Source organism: Rhinolophus sinicus, linkage group LG02 (assembly GCF_036562045.2).
Source record: "Rhinolophus sinicus isolate RSC01 linkage group LG02, ASM3656204v1, whole genome shotgun sequence".
NCBI lineage: Eukaryota > Metazoa > Chordata > Mammalia > Chiroptera > Rhinolophidae > Rhinolophus > Rhinolophus sinicus.
The window spans coordinates 730458-745000 of NC_133752.1; the positions used below are offsets into that span (position 1 = coordinate 730458).

The following is a 14543-nucleotide window of genomic DNA, read 5'->3' on the forward strand; positions in this document are numbered from 1 at the left end:
TCTGAACTGCCCACCTCCAGAAATACCAGGGTCCGAGACGACAGCCTAGGTTTTAAGAGGGAAAAGATTCTTTGACGTTAATCAGAAAAGAAACCATTATGGCCACTCCGATCTACAAGTAAAGGTCCAGACGGGGCTGTGGCCACCGGCCACCGGGCAGCGCGCACAGGGCGGGCCTGACGGAGGGAGGGGCTCGGCCTCAGAAAGGCTGCTCTGGAAAACCGGCACTTCCCACCTTTGAGCCACAGTTCAAACCACTTAAGAAGGTGGCTTCCATAGTTATGACAGTGATTTGCGCTAATTTTGTCAGGGAAAAAAACCAAGACAATTTCTCCAAAGATCATGAGTGTTTTCATTTGCTATCAAACTCCTTCCTCTTACCCAAAGTTCCTAGGTCAACGTCTGTAGTACAAATTCCTGTGATTTTACCAAATTAGGAATAAAACACAGGTGAGCCCACCCTCGGTGCTGCACCCAGACGGCAGGCCTAGCTCCCGTCCCCCGCGGCCCGAGAGCACCTCGAAAGGAAAACCAACAAGCAGAAGTCACACGTGCAGAGCTAAGGCCTTTATTGAAGCCACAGACCAGGTGCTTCCAGGACTGCTGTCCTCATGGCCCTGCGCCCTCAGGGACAGAGAGCACCGACTGCGGCCGGCAGCCCCCGCAGCTCAGCCCTGCTCCAAACAGGAGGCGGGAGAACGGGACGGCAGGCTGGCAGTTCAGCACACGCGATGACAGGGGGCGCAGAGGGCCCGGACCACCAGTGCCCAAGGTCTCGTTCCGAGAAGCTAAACGACGCACAGCGCCCTTCACAGCAGGTGTTTACAGAGACCAACCTGCACTGGGGTCTGGACGCAGACTCCCAGCTAACAAATGCTCTTCTGAAAATGGATTTCAAAATAGAGACGCTTTCCCCAGAACTGTAAAAGCCATCAAAATGCAAAAGACTTCTTTAGGAAAGATTGAACCAAAATCACAGCTAATGTTTAAAATAGCACGTCACCTGGCTTCCGTCTGTGCCCTGAGGACACACGGGCAGCCACGGCCTCTGCCCGGGACGCCCCCTGCCCAGCGGGTCAGTTGCTCTCGATCTGCTCCAGGTCCAGCTCGCCGTGGTCCAGAGGGAAGGTGGTCTCCTCCCCAGCGCTGTCCCAGTCACTGGGGTCCCCGCCGCTCCCGCCCTCGCTGGCCGCAGGCTCCCGAGAAGCCCACGAGCTAGGACTGGCAGGACGGGCGCCGGGGCGCGCGCTCAGGGGGCTGGAGCCAGGGATGAGGAGGCCCGTGCGGCCGCGGGGGTCACGTGGGGAGGACACGGATGTCTTCACTCCGGTGTCATCCTCATCGTCTTCATAATCAAGGGAGCAAAGGCTTTTTGAATTTTTTAACGTCTGCAACAGAAAACATACAGACTTAAAGCATTCCAGGAGGGTTTATGGGAGGGGAATCCCACTGACCCCGACAGGGGTCCCCAAGTCACATAAAGCATCTTTGTGCCTCCCCTCGGGGCCATCGTCTCAGAGCCCTGCGTGTCCACAAACAGCCTCGGCACTGCCTGTTGGGTTTCGGGGGGAGACCCATGTCCCCGCCCCCTCAGACCAATGTCAAGGTCATGTTGCCCGAGCCCTGAAACAGCAGACACCTGGAGACTGCAGTGTGGAGCTGTGTCCACACTTGGGAAAGGCCTGGCCGGGGAAGTCCCAGGTCCAACGATGGCTCCCGCCAGGTGAGTCCCCATACCCTAGCCCCTCCCCCGTGTCCGTGGGTGGGGGCCCCATCGCACCCAGCTTCCCACCTTTCTCTCTCCTCAGCCCTCCTCTCCCAATGGTTCTCTTCCTTCAAATATGAACGTGCTTAAGTCTTTGTCATCTTAAAATACCTGAGACACACTCCCCATGGGGCCTCCCCTCCACGGCCTCGGCACACACCATGTATCGCCTGTGCTCAGGACAGCCTCCCCACTGGACTGGTTAAAGATGGGGGCTCCCCAAGCTCAGCTCCAGCCCTGCTCCTCCAGACGATTGCATCCCCAGACCAGAGCAGCGGCAGTCAGAACCCCATCTCTTGGTGGCACCTCTCCCAGGCTGTCCCACGGGGACTGAGAGCCAGCAGACCACCCCAACCTACCTTTGGGGTTGCTGACCCCAGCAGGGTGTGCCTGGCCTCCTGGTCTCCTCACCTCTAGCCCCTCGACCACGGCCCTATTCTGGGCTGCACACAGCAGCAGCCCCCTCAGCACAGCCAGGGCTCCATTCCCTGCGACACCACCCTCATCCCGGCCCAGCCTCCTGGTCCTGACTTCATGCTGTCCCCATGGGCCCGCACCTCTGCTGGAGCAACCTCCCACTGGCTGCACCCGTCCAGCTGTCACCTCTGGACTCCTGTTCCAGCCACACCCACGCTGCCCCCAGACATGTCACTGTGTGGCTCGGGCCTTGTACAGGGAGCCTGCAGACATGGCTGTGACAATGCACGTGACGACGCCAGCCATCCCAGTGCCTCAGGCTTTAATTTGGTAGCAGCACACTGGCCACCGAAACACGTGAACTAGAACATGAGTTAACCGACTCCACACCCAAAAGTCCCCCAAACCACAACTCGTCCAGCACACAAAATGCCTCCTATCAGAAAACCCACCCTGGGGCTAGAAGGTTCTCTGAAAACATCTGGAAACAGTCCCACCGAAAGCTGCAGCCAACAAACACGTCCCCCAGGAAGACGGAGCTCCTCGGGAACCACAGTTTCTAAGGCAGCTCCTTGGCTCCCCAAGACAGACGGCAGTGCCCGTGTTTTTGTTGTTTTGCTATTTTACTCTAACAAGCGAGGTGCTGAGAAGCAAAATGCTAAAGAATCAAATCTTTAAAGATACCACTGGCCACACATTTTGGTCACAAAGTACGGGTTCATGAGGTAACTCCTTCTTCATTCAAATCAAGGCAGATCTGACAGGCCGGCTTGAGGAGAGGGCACACGGTGCTCTCGTGGGCGCTGGCGCCGACCCCACGCACAGCGGGCCCCTCGAGCTGACAGTGTTCCAGGCCTTTCCTTAAACCTCCCCCTGAGGTGTCCCTGTCACTGACAGCAGGGACCTGACAGGGGTGGGAGGGCTTCTGTGCACAGGTCACCTACGGATCACCCGTGTGGCCTGCGTGTGAAAATGGCACACTCTTCCCAACTCCCAGCTCAGGCCGCCTGTGAAGGACTCACAACCACGCTCCATAGAAACAGTCCACACACACACCCCCACCCGCACAGCTCAGCCCAGATGGGGAGTCTTGCCACCTCCCACCTCACAAAGTGGGGCAGACAACGTGGCCTGGAGCCCGACCTGACATGGCGACCCTTGTCACCGCATGGTCCTGGCTTCTGCCACCATCTCTGGTTTGATGGGGACCTGCATATAAGCAGACGAACATAAAATATTTTTCTAAATTCGAAGGTCAAGGCTTTGAGCTCTAAATTGTAAGGATCTTTTAACTTGTGCGCAAGACAGCCTCCTGCGGGGAAGCCGGCAGGTGACCGCTCACCATCTCCACCACTGTAGCCACGCTGACAGGCTGCGTGTAAGCCAGGAGGTCCGGAGAGAAAAACGAAGCTGTCCTGTGAGCCACCCTGAAGCCCCTCCAACACCATCCAGGGACTGGCGAGCCCCCTGCAGCTGGCCACTGGCCGTGGCGCTGGCCGTCTCCCACATGACACACACAGCCTGCTCTCCTGCACAAGTACAGCCTCCACGGGTGCCCTGAGACCGTGTGGCAGGCTCACACCACGTCCCAGCTCAGCCAGAGCCCATCTGCCCGCAGTCAGCAGCCACCTGCCAGGCCAGCACTGAGCAGGAGCCCTAAGCGGGGCCTCCCACTGCCTGCAAGCACCTGCCACCCAGCACACGTGTGTACTCATCCCACAGGCTCCAGCTATGGGAGGAAATACAGACACACGCCGGCAACAGGCAGCTCCATGCAGCCAATGGGACAAACCCGAGTGCCTTCCCCACCCGCACAAAGGGAGGCCTGACAGGCTCAGGAGTGTCCACACTGCAGGTGGGCACAGAGATGGCCAGAGGTGAGGGTGCATGCGTGCGTGTCCAGGCACACGCATGTGCAGGCAGGTACACCACCACTCTCCTGGGCCCTCCCCGGTCTGAGCAGCAGAGCTGCTGGCCATGGAGGACCTCATCGCCCGCTGGACCCCGGTGAAGCCCGGCTTCCTCACCCCAAATGTCAATAGTGGCGGGGAGCCAGGGGTACCCTGTATCCCACGTGCGCGTGCACACACACTCCCAGGCCACAGTGTTCCAGCTGCCACCACACCCTCTCAGCACCCCACTGGCCACTCAGCACCCCACTGGCCATGTCTCCTGGAAAGAAGGCCGATAAACCAGCGGGAAGAAGTGGCCACTGCAGATCCCAAACTCTCAGGACAGGCTTTTCTGCCCTGAGACCGTTGCACCCAGAGGATGACGTGAACCGGCAGCAACTGTGCGGGAGCATCACGAAGCCTGACCTGGGCGAGGGAGGGCGAGGCTGCGCGTCAATAGACACTCGAGTCCAGCGACCACAATGGGCCAGAGGGGTCAGCGGGAATCTGTTGAGCCCACTTCCTGTGTAACTGTCCTCGGACACCCCAGTCAGCACCGACAGGGAAGCTACTGCCGGCTGAAGGAAAAACTCCGTGGGGCTCCCTCCCACCCTCGTGCACCCCCACAGTTACCAAGGCCTGAGACAGGCGCTGAGGCCACCCCTGGCCGCCTGCCCCAGAGCGTGGGAGCAGACGAACAGGGCGCCGTGTCCCCCCTGCACCCACTCGCTTGCGCCTCGCCCGCGGTGGCCGTGTAAAGGCCGTGACCGCCCCGACCTACTGACTGTCTCGGCAGCTGATGCCCTCTTTCTCGTCACAACTGTCTCATTCAACCACATACACGAGGACTTTGGGACAAGATGCAGAGAGTCAGGGCCCAGTTCCTGCTGTGACCCCCGGGAGGCGAGTCAGTGCCATTGTCGTCATTTGGGACCCTCCCTCAGAGAGGGTTGCAGCCCTGCGCCCCTGCTAGCGTCTCAAATGCACTATGTGTGACAAAATAAAGACAAGAACCAAGAATGTGCTTATGTGACAAATGGAAATCCACAGTGGACCAATGTGTCACAGGTCCCTGGCCCTGCCAGGCCGTGCTGGACACACAGCGACTCCAGGAAGCTGCGGGGTCAGCAGGGCGCGTGGGACAGTGCTCAGGGGCTATCACAGCCTCGGTGCCTCCTGCCTGGCAGCCGATGCAGGAGTGGATGGTCAGGCTCTGAGACCGCCATCCTTGGGCCCCTGAGCAGGGAGCGGTGTGTCTGTCTCCACACAGGTGACTTTCCAATCACGCAGGAAGCAGCTGAAGGTTTCCTCTAAGTGGTAAAGGCCTCTAAAAACCCTAGTAACAGACACTTTTATAAAGACCAGCACCTGCTCCCACAGTCTCAGAACCATGACTGATTTGCACATTTTCAGTGAGAATATTTTAACATCAATTTTGAAGCAGCATTGCCAGACAAAATAGAAAAACCTAAATGTTTTCCTGTGCAAACATTCCCCTCCTCAGGGGAGGATTTGGGAGGCAGCGTGGTGTCCACTCCCTGCTGACCAGAGCCGGCCTTCGGCCCGGGAAGGGTGGCCTGGGAGCGGGGACTAGGGGGCTGGTGGAGCCGGCAAGAGGCTTGGCCGGCCAGCTCACCGTGTCCAGGCCTTCAGCCTCAGACTCTGCGCTCCCCCAACTCAAGTCGAGGCACAGATGGGGTTCCCTGACCCCGGGGCGCACCGGCAGGGCCGCTGAGACCCCTGCAGGAAGCACATGGTCACGGCTGAGCCTCGCACATACGGCAAGAAACCCTGGTCACCCCAAGCCGCAGGCTCAACCAAGCACCAGTCCAGGCCCCAGAACTGTCACAGCCCCCGTCACAACCTGTTCTTTTAAGTCCCTCCGGCATGTTTTGCAAGTGTCACTCTAAGAAGCGTGACATGAAAGTGAAGCATTCTCCAGAAAAGGAACATGGGGTCTCTAGTGACAAGCATGCCGACAGAACCTGCCACCTCCCCGTGACAAGCACGCTTCCTAGAGGGGTGCTGTGTCCCTGAGGGAGATGAGACATTGGGGTGCACACGCAGACGCTGGCAATGGCTGCGTCCTGAGGCCCCAGCCACCACACAGCCCAGGGAGCAGCCACAGGAACGTGCCGGAGCAGATGGAAAGCGTTTAGAAAGGACAGGCAACTTTGACCTCTAGGCCTTGTTTCCCTGCGGCAGCAGGCGCCTGTCCTGCCCTACTGGGCTCCATCCTCCCATCCCTGCTGGCTGACCAGTTTGACCCCAAAATCTTCAAGTCTGCCCTTCCCCAACCCAGCTAACCAAGGCCCAGGCCTCAACGTGGCCTCTCTGGACAGAGGCCCTCAAAGTCAAAGGTGACAGGCAGTCCTTGGCCTAGAACCCGGCAAGGCACCGTCACCACCCCTGGGAGGGCGCTTCCCGGGGGAGGGCAGGGAACACAAGAACCAACAGGGGACACTATGGACGAGGATCCTGACACCTCCATCCACGCACACAGCAGATACACACACACCCCGTATAAGGATCTCTCACACACACACACACACACCCGTACAGAGATCTCTCTCATACACACACACACACACACACACACACACACACACACACACCCCTCCCCCACACCAGCATGCCCGCTCATCAGTATGCCTCGGCTGGCACACGCCTCACGCGCTGCCAGGAGCCCCTCTGCCTCCAGGTTGAGCCCCAACGCTGGCCCTGACACTACTGTGCCTTGTCAGGCCTGTCTGTGAGGGGTCGGGCTGCACATGCCCCCAGCGATGCCTGGCACTGCAGTCCTGGGGCGATGCCCCGCCTGTCCCAACAGCACTCGACCCCGCAGGCCCACGGATGCCAAAGCACCAGAGGCGGGGTGTATGTCAGGAGCTCCCCACAGCGTTCCCATGCTGCAGGTGGTTCCCATGTTCACCAGAAAAGATCAGGGCGTCCCTTTGCACAGGTTCCACAGCCAGGACGTCTGGGTTTGGGACCCACCTACTGGGAAGATTTCAGAAAAGCCAGCATTCAGGAAAGACAGTGACGTCCAGAGTGGCCACACGGCTGTGCGAAGGACCTGGGTCCCGTCTGTGTTCTGACGAGGGAGCCCCAGGCCCAGGGTGTAGAGCAGCTGCTCTCCCGCGAGGGCCCCTAGGCACATGGCCCACGTGGCCTGCGGAGCTCAGCCGGGCCCAGTGGGCGGCCCTCTCCCTTGTCACACCAGCAGGTCCCATTCTTGCTTCCTCAGCCCCATCCATAGAAGGTCCCAAGGGAATAGGACCGTTGCACACGCCTGGGCTCCATGCCAGCTCCTCTGATGGCCCTGCGGTGAGGTGACGTCACCCTCCAGAAACAGAGGTCCAGGTTTCCAGTCTGTTTCTTTGCTCTAACTCTGCTTTGAACAAGGGCCTTCGAGCAGAAGACAGGTGGCAGGGGCAGGCGGTGCTGGCCCCAGAACCCAGTCTTCAAGCTGGTCCACAGCCCAAGACTCAAAACATACCCTTTCCCCAGAGAGGTGTTGGCAGAGGACGCGGTGAGGACCGCGAGGAGAAGCCGGGGGCCAGAGTGGCGCAGGCTTGGCTGGGACAGCCCGGGACGCCACCTCGCATCCCACACTCTCTCACCCCAAAGAGCAGTTCGGGCTCCCGCCCTGCCCTGTGCCTGCAGGCACGGGACACCCAGGCCGGCCCTGCTGAGGGGATGGGTGGGCAGGTGGCGCTGCTGCTGGGGACACTCTGGCCTCAGACCCGAGGACACAGTGCGTCCCTGCGGCCATCACCTCCCGCAGGAGAACAGCACATGCTGCCACCACAGCCGGGTGGGCCCACCTCTCCCCAGAAGCACCATGCGGAGGGGTGCGTCACGAGGAAGCCTCACCCGTGTCATCTTCAGGAAGTCCAAGGACGGGCGCGGCCATCGGGCGTCCTCCTCTCGCCGGCGCTTCAGCCGGCTCTTCTTCCCGAGGAGCACGCAGGGCTGTGAGCGGCTCCGGAGCAGGCCCAGCCGCCGGCCGGGCTCAGGCGTGCACGGCGGGGTGCCCACATCCGCAAGGCGCTCCTGTGACAGCGACAGGCGGCGCCGCGAGGACAGCACCCAGGGCCCCACGGGACACCAGGGAGGGCCCGAGCCGCCCCCGCTGCCATCCACAAAGCCACTACTGGCCGAGGCCGGCCGGGGCGCTGGGGGTAAAGTGGGGCCAACCACAGGGAAGGTTCTGCCCGGCGACCCGGTGGTGCCTGGCAGGCTGGCACTCCCGCCACTGTGGCATCGCCTCTTGGAGACCAGAGTCCAGACCTTGGAGCCGCCAGGGCGCCATGGGGACCAGCAGCGGGCCAGCTCATCCGGCTCCGACAGAGACCGGCAGTGTCGCTTGGTGGGCGGCGCCAAGGGCTGCCCTAAGCTGTCCCTGAGGTCCACGGCGCTGACCGCTCCCAGGCCTATGTTTGGCCCGCAGGGACTTGACAGGAAGGGGAAAGCGGGGCCCATGGCTGCCTGGCTTCCGACGGGCCGTCCTCCACTTACGACCTTCCCAGGGCACCTGTCTTCTGAGGAAATAGGAAGGAGGAGAGACAGGTGAGCAGGATGCACCTGCCAGCCACAGGGTGGGGCCATGCTGCCACTTGACACAAAGCCGTGGGCCTCACAGGCACACCGGGAGGTGGCACCCTCCTCTCCCCACCCCGGCAACATGAGCCACAGACGTGGTCCATGCCAGCCCTACCTGCCTTCCCTAGGTGGGTCAGCCCTGGAGCCACTGTCACTTCTCCAATGTCAGAGGGCAGCAGGCCGCACCCCTTGGCCCTGCCAGACGCCCCAGGGCTCTGAGCAAGGACGGGCCCCCGCAGCAGGACGAAGCCCAGGTGAGGACACAGCACCAGGGTCAGGTGCTGGGCCACACTGCCTACTTCCTCTAGTCATCAGAGCAGCTACAAACCTGCACGAGAGTGGTCTGGAGTGCCACCTAACCCCGGATTACCACCAACGGCCACTGGGCACTCACTCGGCCACTGTGGCCAGAGGGAGGACAGGACTCAGCTCAGGTGTGTTCCACCTAAAACTCACACAACTAGCACATTGCACTGTGGCCGCTGACACTGAGCCAAGGCTTATCAGGGGGATACGTGCCAGGGAGCTTCTCACACTCACGCTCACTTCCACTCGGGGCAGCTGCGCCACCTGCTCCCATTCAGGCCACAGGGCACAGGTATGAGCCGGGCACTGGAGGGGGTGAGTGCACACCTGCGCCCTGCAGGCATGACCGTCTGATGCACACCGCTGAGCAGAGTGCAGGGCCAGCATGCACCACGACTGGCCACAGGCTCCCAGGAAGGGCTCGGAGACCCTGGCCCCACCCACATCTTGCCAGGAGGGAGCACCTCGCTGGGCCCCGCCCACAGACCAGCAGCGGGAGGGGCCGGCTCCCGCTCAGCTTCCCCTCACCCATGAGACACCCTGTTCCTGGGCTTTGGCTCCAAAGGTCTGTCAAGTCCAACTCGGCTTCCCACCCAGGCACACGGCCACCGCCGGCCCTGCTCACCGCCTGTGGCCACAGCAGCCAAGGAAGACCGCCCAGGGCTTTTCCATACTTACCGTTGGTCTCAAAAGGGAACAAATGGCCACTTTTGCTCAGTTTCTCGGCAGAATACTGAAAGTGATAGGAAAGAGAAGTTTCACGTGAGACTTCAGAAACAGTGCTAAGAAACAGTCGTACGTGTTTATCACGAGATAAATTCTAGTTTTCCCCAACACTGTCGTTTCAGGTAATTAAAGAGAAAGCAGTGACTGCTGGAATACATGTTCTCCTTAATCAAGACTCTTAAAAGCGTAACAACACTCAATTGAGTGCAGGAAGCGACGAGCCATGAGCCCGTCCACTTCTCCAGAAGCCTGGCTGGCCCCTGCTGAGCTACAAGCAAACCTTGCTACTCAGTCCCTCTTCAGCAAGCCTCTTCCCTCCCACCCACACAGCCCCCTCTGGACCCAGACCCCAAGCCAGGCTCCCCCGGGTGGCCCTGGTCTGGACGTGGGGGGATAGGGCCTCCAGAAGGTGCCGGCCTCGGCTTGAGCCCACAGAACTTTCTCGGCCACAGTCTGCCTGTGAAGTCTGAGGCCTACCTGGTGAGCCGTGGTCCCCGAAAGCGCCTGTGTGTCTGCTTTTGCATCCACCTAGCCCGGGCTCGGGGGTACGGGGCCCTGGCGGCTGAGCCCTTACCAGACCCAGGGGCCACACCAGGAGGTGAGCATCCTACTGGGGTTGCGTGGCCGTCACTGTCTGACTGGCACTCGGGCGAGTCCTTGGAAACAGGGCGAGACCTCTGTGCTGTGTAGACAGAGCCCGGGAGACATCTATACACCAGACCCAAGGGGCCAGGGAGCAGCCGCAGGCAGGTACAGGGACGTCTGCAGCAGCCATTCTGCCCCAGAGAGCGGCACAGACGACCACAGGAGCCGCACGTGGGCTTCACGGCGCTGTGCTTAGCAGCCAAACATCGGAAACAACCCCAACGTCCACCCACAGAGTAAAGCCCGTACGATGGGGCCAAGGAATGGACTACGCGTGCGCCGTCAGCACCCACGGGCCCCAGAGCGACGGCGCTGAGGGCTCCAGAAATTACACGCTTCTCCAGCACAGGCAAGGCCACAGTGCAGGCATGTCCTGGGGGGCGGAGACCAGGTTACAATGCACACGACCAGCAAAAGACGCCCAGCCCAACATCACAGCCCATCAGTGCATTTCACAAAAACACGTTTTAGACTAGAGGCTTCTAGAGCTACACTCTCCACCCACCCCAGCCCGCACCGGCACAGCCGCCCACGGCCCACACCTCCTCCACCCGCCCCTGAATCCTGGCCCCCCTGCTCCGGCCCTCAGCGCAAACTGACAGTGGAAGCCCCAGCGCCTGTCCCCACAGGGTCACCTGGGCTTCAGGCCTTTGCTGGCTTAGCCTGCCCGGCCCTTCCCCAGGGTCCACCTCACTCGGCCTCCATCAGCTCTTAACACTCCCCCTCGTCCCCCGTCATCTGCTAACAGAGAACCTGTGCCCCACCCTGCACCCAGGACGGCCCACACTCCCGCGTGACCCGATAAGTGCCATGGTGTCGCTGCCCTCTCCCAGCGCTGCCCTGGCTCTCTGGGGCAGCCCCCCTGCCCTGCCCGCTCGCCTCTGCAGTACAAAGGCCCCCACTGCACAGCCCACCCCCCGCTGCCCCTGCAGCTCGACCAGGCCCACCACACGCCCCTCATGACAGCCACCACATGCCCTTCATGACAGTCACCACACGCCCCTCATGACAGCCACCACACCTGTGGTCCCAGGGCTCCCCTCATACCACATACAAAAACTAACTCAAAGTGCATCAAGGAACTAAGTGTAGGAGCTAAAATTACGTAACTCTTAGAAAAAAACATTTGTCCAGGGGTTTTTAGATACAACAGCATAAACACAGGCAACAAAAGAAAAAACAGATCAATTGGACTTCAACAAAATAAAAACTTGTGCTTCAAAGGGCACTCGCAAGAAAGTGAAGACAACACACAGAAGAGAAAAAATAGGGTTTTTGCAAATCATGTGTCTGATTATGAGTAGAAACTACTATCTAGAATATATGAAGAATTCTCACCACTCAACAACAAAAAGACAAATAATCCAGTTCTAAAATGGACGGAGGATTTCAACAGACGTCTCTCCAAAGAAGGCACATAAGGGGCCAGAGCCGCATGAAAAGATGCTCAGTAGCGTTAGTCACGGGGAAACGCAAACCAAAACACAACAGGAGAGCACCTTGCACCCACGAGGACAGCTGTAATCAAAGACGGACAGCGACACGCGTGGATGAGAAGGTGGGGCAGCCAGGACCCCCCGCGTTGCCAGTGGGGCTGAACAACGGTGCAGCCAGCGGTGTGCGCAGGTTAAACCCAGGGCTGCCATGTGACCCAGAAATTCCAGTCCTCGGTGTGTGCCCAGGAGAGCTGAGGACACTTGTCCACATAAGAACCTGTGCGCCAATGTTCACAGCTGCATTATTGGTAACAGCTCCAAAGAGGAAACGACCTCAATGCCCATCAACAGACAAATGGATAAGAGCACGCAGTGTGTCCCCCGTGCGTCTGACTGAGCTTGGCAGGGCTTCCAACAGAACCCTGAGATGACGGGCAGTTCATGGACTGTCCCATCTGCACTGTCCCCACACAAAGACACTGAGCACCTGAAATGCGCCTGGTGCAAATGAAAACTACCATCGCTGACTGTTGAACTTTAATCACCTTTAATTTCAATTTAAAAAGCCCTGAGTGATGACAGGCTACCAAACGGACAGCACAGCTAATTAGCAAATTAGCCATTTGCAGAACACGCGGGGGCAGGGACACATGACAAAACCTCTGAGAGCTACATATTGAAATATTTACAGAGGAAAATGTCTAGAATTTACTGCAAAACCACGGGAGGAGGGGTGTGGGTGCAGGCACAGATGAAACAAGCCAGAGGCGACCTCACCGAGGTGGTTGGAGGTGTGGGGTTTCTAACTCTCCACTCCTGTCTGCCTTTAGATATTGCCATAAAAATACTACCTTTGAAAACTTCAGTTTCTATTATTCTTATGCAACAAACTGGCTCTTTAAACTACTGATTTGTTTCAGTGGATGTTAAGAGTAACTCTGGACATTTGCTGGTAACGGGGGAGAGCTGGTCTCCCGTATAAACACTGGACCACCACGTACAGGACGTCAAAGTCCATCCACGGCACTGCCCAAACTGTCCTAACTGCAAAGGGATATTCAAAATCCAGGCAAACCGAAAGCCCACAATCAAACGGTCCTGGAGATGGCGGGGATTCTTCCTTGAAAAGATGGAACGGCTGGTGCATTTTGCCGCATGCAAATTACACCTCTTTTTTTTTTAAAAAAGTGGATGTTGGAAAAAGCAGGTGCTATAAGCCAAGTCTGGGCGCCATGCTGCCGCAACCACGCAGGTAAGTCAGCAAGCCTCACTGGGGGGTCAGTGAGACACCGCCCAGTAACAGGGAAATTCTTTTCCACACCGTTTCCATCCTGTACAGCAAGACTCGTGAGAAATTCACACCAAGTAAAATTATTTGTGGTACATGGGAAGAATTATAGGCAGGGTTTTTCTTGGCACCTTATTCTCTTTCCAACGAACACCTGCTTGCAGGCCCCTTTCCGCCGAGGCGAGCTGCCCAACCTGCGGCGGGGGTGGCAGGCCCAGGCTGCCCAGGCCACGGTTCTCTTCGCCACCCACACCAGAACTAGGCTTCAAACGTTCCAATGGCTCCTCTTAAAATGGAAAAGATTTACACTGCGGGAAAGGAAAGTCTGTTCTCCCATTCCAGGATGAAAAAAGTAAGCAGCCCCCCCTTTTAAAAAAAAACACGTCTTGAAAAAGAAAATCACCATCAACAGCAATGGAACTCAAAACTGACAGCCGTGGGCGTGGTCATGGAGGCTGAGGAGACAGCAGGGGAGACTGGGCCCCTGGCCACACTCGCTGCTCGCTGCTGGGGTGCTCTGGCTGGGCCGGCTGAGAAAGGGCCACCGACCTTCTCTCTGTCAGAGGGACAGTGTGTTCCCTAACCGGGGTAAGAACGCCCAGCTGAGAGCTGAGAACGTAAGCCCATGCAGGCGTCTCCCCAGGAACTCCACAGGCACGACTCTCAGCCCGTCTTCCTGGAAAAACCACCAGGCACCTGGCTGTGGGGTCCTTGTCAGAGACAGTCTAAGGGGCATGTGGCCACCCGATGACGCGTGTACTGTGGCGCTGTATCTTTGGTCTTGGTTCAAGTCTCCATAAAAATGCTTCTTCATTTGATCAGAGGCGAAGATGGGAGCTGGGGCATGGTGTGTGTGCCGCAGGAAGCCGCTCGGGGCAGGCTCCGAGTGCCAGGCCGGACGAGCAGCGCTCTGCAAAGGCCCCTCGAGTCCTTTGGGCAGCAGACGCAGCCCCACCTCCAGCCACGCTCCTGCGCACGCCCACCCCACGCCCAGCCCTCCCCCTCCGCAGGAAGGAGAACCTGCAGCGCTGGCCCTCAGGCCCTGGGCCACACGCCAGGCACAGTACAAAGGCCTGGATTCCACAGCCTCCCGTCGCCCTCTTGTCACCAAGGGCTGGGGCAGACACAACAGCTCTGAGCAGCTGGTCTTGGTGAGATCACATGGGCTTGGCCCCCCACGTGCGCAGGGGCCAGACACTCAGCCACTTCCTTCTGGACCCACAATCTAACCAGGGCAGGGGTGGTGTCCTGAAATTCACGTTAACGTGACCATAGAAAATGGCTCCACTTAGGCAAAGTGCAAACCCAGGCGAAACTAAGCGATGGGGACGGATGAGACAGGCTCTCTGAGGGGTGAGGGGGAGTCACAGGCTCGTGCACACTTAGGATTCACACGCTTCTATGTATCGGTTAGACTTCTGTCAAAAGTTCACTCATTTTAATGATGCTGAAAACCTCCCATC

At 59.0% G+C, this 14543-nt stretch overlaps 1 protein-coding gene across 9 annotated transcripts in view; it reads right to left on the reverse strand.

Annotated features, from left to right (window-relative positions):
- Window positions 1–14543, reverse strand: part of FAM53A (family with sequence similarity 53 member A) — a 37409-nt gene that overhangs the window by 11600 nt on the left and 11266 nt on the right. For 7 of the 9 annotated variants that reach the window (XM_074320139.1, XM_074320136.1, XM_074320130.1 and 4 more), the window contains 3 exons: window positions 9664–9718; window positions 7951–8618; window positions 553–1388 (listed from right to left, as the gene is read on the reverse strand). In XM_074320139.1, the coding sequence (XP_074176240.1) occupies window positions 1077–1388; window positions 7951–8618; window positions 9664–9718 (1035 nt within the window). In that variant the 3' untranslated portion in view covers window positions 553–1076. Of the gene's footprint in view, window positions 1–552; window positions 1389–7950; window positions 8619–9663; window positions 9719–14543 lie in introns of those variants that run through there. The other 2 variants (XR_012492242.1, XM_074320159.1) reach the window with 2 other exon arrangements.